The sequence below is a fragment of the Lepus europaeus genome, chromosome X, assembly GCF_033115175.1.
Source record: "Lepus europaeus isolate LE1 chromosome X, mLepTim1.pri, whole genome shotgun sequence".
Classification (NCBI taxonomy): Eukaryota; Metazoa; Chordata; class Mammalia; order Lagomorpha; family Leporidae; genus Lepus; species Lepus europaeus.
In genome coordinates, this window is record NC_084850.1 from 43,919,787 (window position 1) to 43,934,578 (window position 14,792).

Below are 14,792 nucleotides of genomic sequence, written 5' to 3' on the forward strand. Positions count from 1 at the left end.
ACCCCATGGGAGACCAGGAGGAAGCTCCTGGCTCCTGGCTTTGGATCGGTGCAGCACACCGGCGGTGGCGGCCATTTTGGGGGTGAACCAACGGAAGAAAGGCTTTCTCTCTGTCTCTATCTGTAACTCGACCTGTCAAATAAATAAATAAATAATAAATAAATAAATCTTTTTTTTTTTTGGACAGGCAGAGTGGACAGTGAGAGAGAGAGAGACAGAGAGAAAGGTCTTCCGTTTTTTGCCGTTGGTTCACCCTCCAATGGCCGCCGCGGTAGGCGCGCGGCGGCTGGCGCACCGCGCTGATCCGATGGCAGGAGCCAGGTGCCTCTCCTGGTCTCCCATGGGGTGCAGGGCCCAAGGACTTGGGCCATCCTCCACTGCACTCCCTGGCCACAGCAGAGAGCTGGCCTGGAAGAGGGGCAACCAGGACAGGATCGGTGCCCCGACCGGGACTAGAACCGGGTGTGCCGGCGCCTTGGGAGGATTAGCCTAGTGAGCCGCGGCGCCGGCCAATAAATAAATCTTTTAAAAAAATGTTCAGCAGTAACAGCATCAAGTTTGCACACAATCACATTGTTCTCCTTGGCCATTGCAGCAAGGACAGAGAGGGGTTCTAGGGTAAAGGAGTGTGAGTGAAGGGAAAGGATCCGAAACAACCAGGAAGTTCTGTCTTGGGGAAGTGGCATCTTCCCCTGAGAGTAACTGGAGAAATCAGGCAGGTGGTTAGAGCAAGCGGCTGAGGACCAAGTGGATGGATCGCAGCTGCGTTTCACATGGCCAAATGCCTGAGGGCTTGGATGTGACTGGCAAGAACAGACTTGATAGGGAACAGTGGAAGAGGACTCAGGTCCCGCCCTGCCTGGTGCCTGCCACTTGGCCATGGGCAGCAGAGGGGGTGACTGTATGGCCACCTGCAGCTCTTGACAGGGTAGGCCCACTTTCTTGGGCAAGTGTGGGCACTAAGCAGTGACCGGGTGAGCTGCCATTCTGGAATAAGCAAAAGGCAGTGTGGCCGGAGGAAGGACTCAGGGCGCAGACCGGTGTTCTGTCTGTTAGGGCCGCAGGCACAGGTGGGCTTCTCTCACAAGAGGGGCACTGGTGACCCTGCATGGGGAGCGCAGAGCAGTTCTGGGAGGGAGCTGCCTTCCTCCCCTGCGCGGCTCCGTGAAGCAGTGAAGGAAGGAAGGCCCACCGTCGTGGCCTCGTCCCTCGCGGGCTTTGGTGCGGACAGCCCCTGTGCCATGAGCGCCCGCGGAGGGGCGACAGCAGCTGGCGCTCAGAGACTGGGGTGCAGAGGCGCCGAGGGCCAGGCTGGTATCCATCCGCTGCGCCCTGCGACGCGGCTCTCGCCGGCCCCGGCAGGCTGCGCGCCCCCTGACCCGTCGGCCTGCCGGCCCCAGAGCCCGGGCCGGCGCCCCAGCTGTGGTGGTGGTCGCGCCGCGAGCGAGCGAGCGTGCGAGGCGCCCCCGGAGGCGGAGGCGCCCCGGCCTGGCCCGGCGGTCGTGCGGGCCCCGCCCAGCTCGGGGTGGGAACTAGGGGTGGGCCTGGGAGGGGGCGTCGAGGCGCTGGCGCCGAATCCCTCCGCCCCCTTCCCGACACCCTCGCGGTGAGCGAGCGGGTCCCTGCCGCATCCTGCGCAGCCCCGGACGGGTTTGGTGCAGAGGCGCGGGGGGCGGGCCGCGACTTGGCCTTTCTGGGCGCCGGGAAAGCGCTGGGGATCCGAGAGCGCGCGCGAGAGAGGAGAAGCGAGGAGGGGAAGGCTGAAGACCGGGGCCCTGAGCCAGTGAAGGCAAGTAGGGGGAGGTGGGGGTTGGGGGCTTCCTCCCCCCACCGCCGCCGGCCGGCTGACAGCCTGGCCCCGCACCCGGGCAGCCTGGCTAGGAGGCGGTGACCGGAGCTGGTCCGGGTCCCAGTCCCCTGTGGAATGCAGTGCCTGGAGGAGGCAGCAGGGATCCGCGCGGGCCGGGCCAAGGGCAGAGGGGTGGGCAGAGAGGCACCGGCACATCCTCTGAAGACCAGCTGCGGGAACAGCCTGCCAGCCGCTTTCCCAGCGCCCGGCCCCGCCCTCGCTGGCGCCTGTGCCCCGGGAGGCGGTGGGGGAGGCAGGGCAGGAGAAATGTCTGAACAGGAGCTGGGGTGGGGGGTGCCCGGGAGGCCGGCCGGGATAGTGGCGGGGACAGGCACCTGAGCTCCGCGGCCAGCTCCGTGGATGGGAGCTGGGTTCCGTTTGCCACTGTGAGCCCTGATTCTGGAAGGGGTGTGCTGGGTGCCTCGTCCTGGGTGCTGCCGCTTTCCACAGGTTTCAGGTTGATGTCAGAGTCTCCTGTGTGCGCGGTGGGGCTGGCATATCCTGGCGGGCCACAGTGTGGGTCTACAGAGGAGAGGCGTGAGCAAAAGGAGGCGCAGAAAATGGCTTGGGTGTAGGGACGTGTGTGGGATGGGGATGGGGGTGACTGCCGCCAGGGGAGGTCTGGCATCCAGCTGCACCTCCTAATCTTCCCTACCTGCGTTCCAGGCACTTCCCCCACCCGCCCAAAGTGGGGGCCTGAAGAGGGGCTTTGCAGCTGTGTGGGATGAGGGAGTCACAGTTACAAGGGCCACTTCACAACCTGCTTCTAGAATATGCGACACCTTTTCCCTATTTTATGCTGCGTAAGACATGGGGCTGTGGTGCACCTAGTGGTGAATCCCCAGAATTGGAGGAGGGAGTGATGGGAAGGGTGTGACGTCAAGAGACGGAGTTCAGTCTTTCTGGAACCCTGCAGCAGGACCTCAGTGAGACCTGAAGCTTCCACCAGCACGACCTCAAACGTTGAAAGACAGATATAATGAGAATTCCTACTCTTGGTGTCCAGCTGTCTACCAGGCTTCAACTCCTGCTGTTATTTCCTGACTGTCTTACCTTTCCCTCTGTTTGTCCATAGGCCTGCTTTGAGGCCGGTCAGTTCTGCAAGAAGGGAAAGGAAGAAGAGACTGGCTCAGGTGTCTGGAGGTTGGTGCGAAGGGGGACAATTCAGGGCAAAGCTACAGAGGAAGTACATGACAGCTGACTTTGATCCAGTTGGGTGGAAGACCTTTTCTACTTCAGTTTCTGCTATTTTTACAACCTACAGGGATATCTGTCGTCTATTTTGTGCCAGAGATATTAGGAATATTGCGGTAGGTGTAGGTGGAGCTGCCACTGAGAACAGAATACCTGAGAGCAGGGACTAGAATATAGGAAATGTTAGACATGGTGGACCCTTGAATGGAAAGAGTGGTGTATGTTTTGGGTACCATGATGTGTGCTTATCTATTGAACACTCCAAGTCCTTTCTCTCTTCTTTGTTCACTTTTCTGTAGGACGTTCCCCCCACCCTGCAGTCAGCTGTGGGGATTGACACCACTTGATCCAGGAAAGGAGGGGAAATTGTCCTTCATCAGTGAAGGTTGGTATGAGAATGGATCACTTTGGATGGGGTAGTGGAGACCAGGAGGGGTACAGGAGTGATGAGGGTCCAGTCTTGGGGCTGCTAGCACACGTCCCACTGCCCCCAAATCCATTTTGTAGCTGGCAACAAGGACAGAGACTTTCTCTTAGCCTAGCTGTCCCATCCAGCATTCAACACCAGTCTGCCTGTGTAAGTCTCTGCATGGAGTGACACAATTGGAAGAGACTTAGATCCCCATTTCATTCTCTCTCTCCAGATCCACTTCCAGTGGCAGCTCTGGTAGTGTTGGAGTTACTGCTGGCCACCACTCACAGCAGGTCTGCACCCACCAGGAACCATCCATCCTCCCCCAGTTGGTTGTGCCTCTTCTGAATTTTGTCTGTATTCTTGACTGAGACTGTGCTTGGGAAAGAGGGTGATTGGCTGCTGGACTGGCAAGTGACTCTTAGCTCATTTCCAGCTTTACCATTGTAATCATCAGAGATCAGAGTGTGAGATTTTAAACCTGTGACAGATCTGCAATCAAACCTGAGACTTGGGTAGGGGTAATTAATTTGGCCTTGTCTGTAACTTGTATCATGACTGGGGCAGAGGTTGAGACTAGTGCCCAGGTTAAGCCTGAAAAGAAGGCTGGAGACGAGGTTGTTGGTGGGGCCGAGAGAGAGAATGAAGTCCCTCTGGTGGTCAGACCCAAGATTAGGAACCAGGCCCAGGTAACGACTGGGGCAAGACCCAAGAATGAAAACAAGTCTGGGCCTGGGGCAAGACGCAAAAGTGATGCCCAAGCAATGGCTGGGGTGAGATCCAAAACTGAGGCCCAGGGAGTGACTGGGGCAAGGCCCAAGACTGAAGCCCAGACAGTGGCTGGGGCAAGGCCCAAAACTGAAGCCCAGACAGTGGCTGGGGCAAGGCCCAAAACTGATGCCAGGGCAGTAGGTGGTGCACGTCCTAAGACTGAAGCCAAGGCAATTCCTGGGGCAAGACCCAAAGATGAAGCCCAGGCATGGGCCCAGACTGAATTTGAGACTGAGACAATGTCCCAAGCAGAGGGAGTGCCCCAGCCTAATGCTATCGGCTGGCCACTGGTCAGTTCTGAATCTGGGTCAGCTACTAAATCTAATGGCCTATCTATGGATAGAGAACTGGGCAGTGTGGATGCTGAACCATTTTCTAGCACCCAGAGCCAGACTGGAATCCAACCCTGGTTTGGACCAGGGGAGGAGACTAATATGGGGTCTTGGTGTTATCCTAGGCCCCGAGCCAGAGAGGAGGCCTCTAATGAGTCTGGATTCTGGTCAGCAGATGAGACCTCTACGGTGTCTTCTTTCTGGACTGGCGAAGAGACCAGTATCAGATCCTGGCCCAGGGAAGAGGCCAGCACAAGATCCAGGCACAGGGCTAAACATCAGACTAACCCCAGGTCCAGGCCCAGATCCAAGCAAGAGCCTTATATTGATTCCTGGTCTGGATCTGAGGATGAGGCTGGCAACCCATTCTGCTTCTGGTCTGGAGAAAATACCAATAACTTATTCAGACCCAGAGTCAGGGAAGAGGCAAATACCAGGTCCAAGGTCAGGACAAAGAGAGGGGACTGTTTTGAATCAGAGTCTGAAGACGAGTTCTATAAGGAGTCCTGGTTTTTGCCTGGAGAAGAGGAAAATAGTAGATTCAGGCGCAGAGGCAAGGAAGAGCCTAATACCATTTTGAAATCACGGGCCCAAAAAGATGTTAATAACAGTAACAGTGCCAACCAAGAGGCCAGGTTGGAGGAGGAAGTCATTATTGGGTCCTGGTTCTGGGCAGAAAAAGAGACCAGTTTGGAGGCTGGGGCCTCAGCAATCTGTGAATCTGAGCCAGGGACCGAGGAAGGGGCTATTGGCGGATCCCTGTTATGGGCTGAGGAAAAGTCCAATCTGGGGGCTGTGGCCAGAGAAGAGGCCAAGGCAGAGCCTGAAGAAGAGGCCATATTTGGGTCCTGGTTCTGGGATAGAGATGAAGCCTGCTTTGACCTAAATCCCAATCCTGTGTACAAGGCCAGTAGCAGGTTCAGAGATTCAGCTGAAGAGGAAATTAATGCATCATCCAGGCCCCAAACCTGGGAAGAGGTCACTATTGAATTCAGACCTGGCCCTTGTCGTGGGATTGGCTTCCCATCCACAAGCCACTTTAGAATCACTGAAGCGGCTTCTGAGACACTTGAGGCAAAGCCCAAGCCTGTGGAACCTAACCCCGAAGGGGAAGAGCAGGAATCTGTGCTTCAGCCTGATCAGCCTGAACCGGAGTTTGCATTTCAGTATGACCCTTCCTACCGCTCAGTCCGGGAAATCCGAGAGCACCTTAGGGCTAGGGAAAATGCAGAGCCTGAGAATTGGTCCTGCAGTTGCATACAGTGTGAGCTTAAAATTGGTTCTGAAGAGTTTGAAGAACTCCTTTTACTAATGGACAAAATCCGTGATCCTTTCATTCATGAAATATCTAAAATTGCAATGGGGATGAGAAGTGCTTCTCAGTTTACCCGAGATTTCATTCGGGATTCAGGTGTGGTCTCACTTATTGAAACCTTGCTCAATTATCCGTCCTCCCGAGTTAGGACACATTTTTTGGAAAGCATGCTTCACATGGCTCCACCTTATCCAAATCTAAACATGATTGAGACATTCATATGTCAAGTGTGTGAGGAGACCCTTGCTCATGGGGTGGATTCCCTTGAGCAGATGACTGGAATAAGGATGCTCAGACACCTCACTATGACTACTGACTATCACACACTGATTGCCAATTATATGTCTGGGTTTCTTTCTTTATTGACCACGGGCAATACGAGAACAAAATTTCACGTTCTAAAAATGCTGCTGAATTTGTCTGAAAATCCTATGGTGATAAAAAAACTATTCAGCGCCAAAGCTCTATCAATATTTGTGGGTCTGTTTAACATAGAAGAGTCACATGATAATATTCAAATTGTTGTTAAGATGTTTCAGAATATCAGTAATATTATAAGAAATGGAACATTGTCCTTGGTTGATGACGATTTCAGTCTGGAGCCACTTATGTCTGCGTTCCGTGAATTTGAGGCGTTAGCTAAGCAACTACAAATCCAAATAGACAATCAAAATGATCCTGAGGTGGGACAACAAAGTTAATATGATTAACCACCTGCTGCTGATCAGCCTTATGTTCCCAAAGAGCCCCAAACAGTGCTTTTGGTGTTCACAGTCTGGTTCTATGTTGTAAATTATATTTGTAATGTTGATGTTAACTTTGTCAAACTCTTGTTTTGAGCTGGATTGTTTTGTGGATGCCAAATGAATATTACAACTGAAAACATATTTGTTGATATTTGTCTTGTTGTTCAGATTGCAATATTTTTGGTGTTGAGCTCCCAATGAACTGTACCTGAGTAGGACATTCTGCTATTTGTTGTTTAAATATATGGTTCTCTACTCAAGTCTGTTTTCAATAAAGTTCTATGTTGAAATCGGCATAAATGATGCTTCTTCAAATTTACAAACCAGATGCAAATACCTTGGGTACACTTCCAAATACAAGTAATTAGTATAAAAACATATGCCATTAGAAAATCCTGTTATTGGTGCTTAGGAGAAGTTACTGTGGCCTGAAGTACTAGAGGAATGTCCTGGAAAAGAGGGACTCAAATTGGTCACTAGCAGGTAGGATAAGGCTAGTCATTTGTCATTATAGGAAGTGGGCTGTGATGATGTGAAGTGTGTAATTGGAAAATCTTTCTCAGCAGCATATATGTACCCAGTATGCCTGAAATAAGTGAGAGGAGTCTATTGCAGGATGCAGTTGAGAAGTTGGGATAAGGCCAGTTTGGGGGAACAAATAAGTAAGCCAAATCTGCACATTTTAGAATTCAGTGCTACCTTACAGGTTAACAGAACCAGACTCCAATTAAATAAAGTCAGGGATAGGATATCATTTATGATCTTAGTCAAAGGAAAATGTTAAGGAAATATCATCCATCAAGGGGCTGGCACTGTAGTGCAGGTTAAGCCACCACCTGCAGTGCTGGCATCCCATATGGGCACTGGTTTGAGTCCCGGCTGCTCCACTTCTGATGCAGCTCCCTGATAACGTGCTTGGGAAAGTAGCAGAGGATGGCCCAAGTGCTTGGGCCCCTGCACCCACATGGCAGACATGGATGAAGCTCCTGGCTTCAGACTGGCCCAGTGCTATTGAGGCCATTTGGGGAGTAAAACAGCAGATGGAAGATGTCTCTCTAATCTCTATTTCTCCCTCTCTCACTGTAACTCTTTCAAAAAAGTAAATTTAAAAAGTCTTTTAAAAAATTCCATCCATCCATTGAAGTAATTCTGCATAAATGTATTTATTGGCATGAATTTATATTAATGATTTTTAAACAACTTTTATTTATTTGAGAGGTAGAGTTACACAGAGAGAGAAAGAGAGGCAGAGAGATGTCTTCCATCTGCTGGTTCACTCCTCAAATGGCTACAATGACCAGAGCTAGGGATGATCAAGAGCCAGGAGCTTCTTCAGGGTCTCCCGTGAGGGTGCAAGGGCCCCAGCACTTGGGGCACCTTTCGCTGCTTTCCCAGGTGCATTAGCAGGGAGCTGGATCCAGCAGCTGAGACTTGAACCGATACCCCGACACCACTGGTGACGGCTTAACCCATTATCCCATGACACCAGCCCCAGATCCCATTTTTAAATGTGCATGTACATATACACAATTTCTATGCAACTTCAATATGACTTCCTAGGTTACTTCATATATTTCACAGTCCAAAATAAAATATGCCATGTTAAAAAAATTCTCAGAGGCAGGCATTTTGGAAATGAAAATGAATTCAACATTTAAATTAAGATGTTTTCATCTAGTGCACTGAGTTACAGGTGAGAATGCTGGAAAGAATGCAATTGTATAAATGAGCAAGTCTTAAAAAAAGAATGTGTCAATATTTAGAAAAATCATAAATGTTATTTCAGAACATCTAGCTTTTTATATGAAATGTTTAAAAAGAAAACAAATTACTAGTTTTGCTAAGTGTGTGTTAGGCTGTTGATGGTACAGGAATGGAAGATTTCACAGGATTTGTATACTCAAAAGATCATAACATTCCCTTTTTATGTGACAGATTTCTGGAGACGGTAGTGATGGTTGCACAACATTGAAAATGTACTTAATGCTACTAAATTGTACCTGTAAAATTGTTTAAGATGGTAAATGTTATGTCATGTATATTTTGGCACAATAATAGATTATGCCGTACTTCCTTCAAGAGAATTTCAAAAGTTGGGGATAGAATTAGTTTGGAGTGGGGCCGGCACTGTGGCAGAGCGAGTGGAGCTGCTGCCTGTATTGCCGGCATCCCGTATGGGCGCTGGTTCAGGTCCTGGCTGCTCCACTTCTGATCCAGTTCTCTGCTACGTCCTGGGAGAGCAGTGGAAGATGGTCCAAGTCCTTGGGCCCCTGCACACACGTGGGAGACCTGGAGGAAGCTATTGGCTCCTGGCTTTGGATCAGACCAGCTCTGGCCATTGGGGCCATTTGGGGAGTGAACCGTCGGATGGAAGACTTCTCTCTCTTCTCTGCCTCTGCCTCTCTTTAATTCTGCCTTTCAAATAAATAAAGTAAATCTTTAAAAAAATAATTAATTTGGAGAGAGAATCTAGACTTAGGGGAAATAGCAAATGTTTTATTATTTTTAGACATGAAAATTTTATTTCCTTTTTTGAGTACTGTACATTTTCAAAACAAAATTATGGCTCATATAAATAATAAGTATACATGTGAAATATTTTTCAATACAACTGCTAAGGTTAAAAAAAAAGAGGCCAGCGCTGTGACTTAGTGGGCTAAGCCTCCGCCTGTGGCACCAGCATCCCATATGGGTACAAGTTCGTGTCCCGGCTGTTCCTCTTCCAATCCAGCTCTTTGCTATGGTCTGGGAAAGCAGAAGATGTCCCAAGTGCTGGGGCCCCTGAACCTGCGTGGGAGATCTGGAATAGGCTCCTGGCTCCTGGCTCCAGATCAGCCTAGCTCTGGCTGTTGCTGCCATTTGGGGAGTGCACCAGCAGATGGAAGACCTTTCTCTCTGTCTCTACTTCTTTCTGTCTATACCTCTACCTCTCTAGTAAATAAATAAATAAAAAATAAAAATTAAAAAAAAACTGTTAAAGGAGATAGTGTACACAATATATACAATATGAAGATACAAGCAAGTATGTATATCAGATTTCATAGACACAACATCAGTAAATGTTGGCAGAACATTACTGGGTTAACATTACTGGGTTATTAACAAAATCGGTTAATATCTCACAGAACAATATAGTATTTAAGGTTTTCTGTTCCACTGAACAGAAATCATTTACATTAATCTTTTAAAATATCTACCAGTTAACATCAGCCTCAACAGAGTTGAAAAAATGAAGCTGGGGCCAGTGTTGCGGTACAATGAACTACGTTGATGAATGCAGCACTGGCATCCCATATGAGAGCACCAGTTTGACTCCCAGCTCCACTTCCGACCCAGCACCCTGCTGTTGTGCCTGGGAAAGCAGCGGGGGACAACTCAAGCACTTGTGCCCCTGCTGCCCATGTGGGAGACCTGAAGGGAGCTCCGGGGCCTGGCTTCCACGTGGCCCAGCCCTGGCCATTGCTGCATTTGGCGAACGAACTAGTCGATGGAGAAGAGTCATTTCTCTCTCTGTCTCCCCTCTCTCTCACATGAACATGCACATATCTCTGGCCTCCCCTATGTCACCTCTGCCTTTCAAATAAAATTTTCTTTAAAGTGAAGCTCAAAGACACTAAAATAATATCCAATTACCTATGTTGCTTTTAGCAAAGTATTATATAAATTTATGAGAGTACAACATGCTCTTTTCCAACCTGTCATAGTAAAATGAAGGTTTATGATAGTAGGTAAAATAGCAGGTTTGCCTGTCTTCAAAAACCAGAAATGTTAAAGAGGCTTATCGTGGTGGTGTAAGTTGGAGTTGGATGTTTTGCTTATAAATATTTTTCAGGACGGAGCCTGTGTGTGTGTTTACGTTTGCATGACTTCATCTCCCACATCCTGGTGGAGTGTTCCACACCAGCCATCCAAGCCCCCTCCAGAGCAAAGCGCACGCATAAGGCTGGAAGCTTTGTCTCCACATCCAGCCCTCCGGCCAGCTGCACGTTCGCCAGGGTCAGGAGCTCGTGCTGCCTGTATCAGCAGCTCAGCCCCAGAAGCAGATCTCGGCCATCCCTGCAGCAGGCAAGCTGACTGCGCGGTCACGTGGGGCGGGCGGCGGGTCACGTGGCCAGCTCTGGGCCGGCAGAGAGGAGCGTTTACTTGCTCGGAGAAGGGACCGACCGGGAGGACCTAGCATGGACACAGTGAGGTGCGCCGGGTGGCGGGAGTTACGGTGGGCGGGTGGGGGTCTCTGCATGCTGCATGGGGCCTGAAAACTAACTTCCCAGGCGACCACGGAGGACAGCGCTTGTCGGTCAGGGAAACGGTCCCTTAGGCAGTGGCGAGCGTCCTGGCCAGTCTGTCCCTCGTCCGGGAGCTGGAGCCTTGGAGGCGGCGTGCGTCCGTGGAGAAAAGCAGCGGCTGGTGTTGGAGGGGGTGGGTGCGAGGCCGGGAAATGCCATCGGCGGGAGGTGATGGCTGAGACTGGACGCGGCTGCAGGAAATGTCTGGGCGCCTGGGCGCCTCGCCCTGCAGGCCGCCTCTGAGCAGCCCCTCCCCGCGCCGCAGGCTTCCCGCCCAGCGCGGCGCGACTGGGTTGCTAGGTTTGGGTGAGGGCGGCGGGCACGCGGACGGAGCTGACTTCGGGGGTCCCTTAGAGCCTAACGGGGAGGGGACAACTCGTGGGCACTGCGGCACTGGGTGAGGACAGGCAGGGGTGGGGCTGGGAACCGTGGGCTGTGCCGCAGCTCTCTTCCTCTCACCTCGTGGGCACTGGCTCTCTAGCGTCTGCCTGCCTGCCTGCCTTACTGACAGTGTCCAGGCAGTGGGGATGGCCGAGGGCAGCTGGCAGCTGGGGGAGGGGCAGGGTAACACATCTGCCTTTTGCTCCAGGGCTCAAGCTGACTGGGGATGCCAGAGAGGAAAGAGCCTCAACCTGGGAGCTCTGGACAAAGAGGAGGAGGCGTAGACTGGGGGAGGAACCTAGATGCTTTGGGCTCTTCACTTGGGATTTCTCATGGGGATCCTCCAAATTGCTCATCCCTGGAGCAGATTCGTGGGTTTAGCCCCATGCAGCAGTTCCTCTCACTTAAGAGCACAAGGTTGGTGCTCCATGTGGGGCTCCCTCATCCACATATTTTGGGTTTGAGAGGAGTGTCTTTTGGGGGACTACCTACAAAAACTATGTAATTTTGTGACAGACTAGTGTCACATTTCCACTCCTCATACCCTTTGCTCTTTTCCTTGTGTCTGCTCCTCGCCCAGTCTTTACATCTTGTTCCTTTGATCCCATCCTAAATTGCAGCCCCTTTATATGTCCTTGTCTTCTTCCTGAGTATTCTCTTCTGACACATCAAGTGGGTACCAAATAAAACTATTCCTCCATTCGCAACACTTGTGTGTTATTTTGTGTGTGTGTTTTTCACATCAAGCAATTCTCCCATTCTCTGAGGGCACCCGCTAGGTGTAAGACAACTTAATTCAATTCTGACACTTACTATCCAGAGATAGGTCAGACTCCCCAGGTTAAGGAGTCTCTCCCATAAGGTTGCCCCTCGCTTCAGTCAGTTGCAAGTAGTGGGTCTCCGGGTTATCCAAACGTCCATCCAGCGCGGCTACTAATCCGGATTCCCACAATGCTCTCTCAGGTTGTATAATTTGCTCTAACAGTTCAGAGAACTCCGAAAAACTCTCGATTTACTATTACTGGTTCTTTATCAAATATATTTTAAAGGCTATAACTGAAAATCTAAATGAAGAATGAGAACAAACTGCTTCTAAGAAGCCTACAAAGCATTCAAGAGAAATATATACTGAGACCTGTCTGAGGAATATCTGGAACTTATTCACCAGGTCGGTTTGAATTGGGTGATGTGCACATGGGGCCTGTTTGGTTTTTTTTTTTTTTGTTTTGTTTTTTTTTTGGTTTTTTTGTTTTGTTTTGTTTTGTTTTAGCCATCTGGAGCAGCCTTGCACATCCTTTGCTTTTTATCTATACATTCCTTGTCTATTCCCAGAGATGTCCTTAACATTCATCCGCAGCCTTCTCTTCAGTAGCCTCTTTACATAGGTGATGTTCATAACCAGTCATGTTCTAAAGAAAGTAACGTCCCACCTGTGAGAAATTCGCCCTCACCCACAGACTGCCTTTCCAGGTCACTGTGCATTGATAACAGAAAATGTGCCATCATTGAGTGTATAAATTCTAACGAGAACTTAACCACTTTGGAACACTTCCCAAGACTCATTAAAAGCCACTGGGGCTCGTGTCTCCTGGGCCTGCGTCCCTCATTTTCTGTCCTAAGTAAACTTTCATATTAACCTTTTTAATAGAGCCTGTTTATTTCCAATGATAGGGGTTCACAGAGGAAGGGCCCAGAAGGGTCAGTTAGGGCTTTTATAAGAGTTACATCATGTAGGCATGATGCATTAAATCATTGGCTAATAACTTAATCTCCAGGCCAGGCCAGCATTGTGACACAGCAGGCTAAGCCACTGCCCGCAACCCATATGAGTACTAGTTTGAATCCCAGCTCCTCCACTTCTGATCCAGGTCTTTGCTAATGTGCCTGGGAAAGCAGTGGATGATGGTCCAAGTATTTGGACCTTGCCACCCATGTGGGAGACCCAGATGGAGTTTCAGGCTTCTGGCTTCTGGCTGACCCGGCCCTGGCCATTGTAGCCATTTGGGGAGTGAACCAGCAAATGGATGATCTCTCCTCTCTCTCTCTCTCTCTCTCTCTGTGTGTGTGTGTGTGTGTCTTTCTCTTTGTAACCGCCTTTTGAATGAATAAGTACATCTTTTTTTTTTTTAAATTCTCCATCCCTTTCTCCACTCCTTGGATGTCAGGGGATGGGCCTGGAAGTTCCACCCTTTCTGATCTCCCCTTGAGCTTCTGGTGAACACTCATGTTCTGAATCTATCTAGGGACTCCAATCACCAGTATTCTCATTAGCACACAAACCTTATCTCTTCACATTCAGGGCTTTAAAGGGCTTAGATACTCTTGTGTAATGAGAGATGTTGAGAACCCCTATCACTCAGGAAATAACAAAGTTGTAGGAGCTCCGTGCCAGGAACCAAGAACAAAGATATAAATACAGGGGCTGGCTCTGTGGTGTAGCAGGCTAAGCCTCTGCCTGTGGCAGCAGCATGCCATATGGGTGCCAATTTGTGTCCCAGCTGCTCTTCTTCCCATCCACCTCTCTCTCTGCCATGCCCTGGGAAAGTAGTAGAAGATGGCCCAAGTGCTTGGGCCCCTGCACCAATATGGGGGACTCAGAGGAAGCTGCTGGCTCCTGGCTTTGGATCAGCCCAGCTCCAGCCACTGCAGTCATTTGGGGAGTGAACCAGCAGATGGAAAACCTCCCTCTCTGTAACTCTACTTTCAAATAAATAAAATCTTAAGAAATATATAAATACAAATATATTTTATAAATATATTTTTCTTCCTTACCAGAGCTTCCTCAGCTTGGCGTTCTTTCTGTGGGTACTGCATTTATATTTGGAGAACTTCAAATCGTGGCCTGGCCGGATACTTGTAAGTCCCACACGTACCCCTTAAGCAGATACTTAAACTGTTCACAACTGTGGAAATTTTACACCTGAGACAAAAAGAAAACAGGTTGAGTGTTGAGTGTACATGTCTGTGTGTCTCTGTATGTCTGGTTGTGTCTGTTCTGAACATCCTTGCGTGGGACTTATAAGATCATTCCTCCTTTTGCCTTGGGGTATAGCTGAATTAAAAACCTAATCATTCACACAGGTAATGAAGAATTGATCATGTAGTTTTCTCAGCGAGGGAGTGTAAGAATCCTGTGAAGTAGTTATTACCAGCACCCTTTTAACAATGATGAAGCTAGATTATAAAGACATTAAATATCTTTACCAAAGTTATATAAATAGTGCCAAACTCTGTCTTCATAATTTGGATTGTCTGTCTCTGAAATCTGGGCACTCCCTTCTCTCCTATGCAGCCTCCCTCCCACTAGAGAGTACTTTTTGGGCTCACAAACTAGTTGCTCTGTTCTAAGCAAGCATCTAGCAATCATTAAGCAAGCAGGGTAAACTAGATTCTAGTAGTGCCATGCACTGCCTCTTGGTGGCGGTGGTGATGACGGAGATGACTTTTTTTTCTTCTAGGGTTAAGTCATGGTTGCTCAGATCTGATCACCAAGAATTTTCATTCAG

The 14,792-nt window shown here is 49.6% G+C and overlaps 1 protein-coding gene across 4 annotated transcripts in view; it reads left to right on the forward strand.

Moving 5' to 3' along the window:
• The window catches only part of GPRASP2 (G protein-coupled receptor associated sorting protein 2), a 94,126-nt gene extending 87,179 nt beyond the window's left edge, over nucleotides 1–6,947 (forward strand). For 2 of the 4 annotated variants that reach the window (XM_062183341.1, XM_062183343.1), the window contains exons 2-4: nucleotides 2,925–2,992; nucleotides 3,343–3,428; nucleotides 3,688–6,947. In XM_062183341.1, coding sequence (XP_062039325.1) covers nucleotides 4,010–6,574 — 2,565 coding nt within the window. In that variant the 5' untranslated portion in view covers nucleotides 2,925–2,992; nucleotides 3,343–3,428; nucleotides 3,688–4,009 and the 3' untranslated portion in view covers nucleotides 6,575–6,947. The remainder of the gene's footprint in view (nucleotides 1–2,924; nucleotides 2,993–3,342; nucleotides 3,429–3,687) is intronic. The other 2 variants (XM_062183342.1, XM_062183344.1) reach the window with 1 other exon arrangement.
• The last annotated feature ends 7,845 nt before the right edge of the window (nucleotides 6,948–14,792 follow it).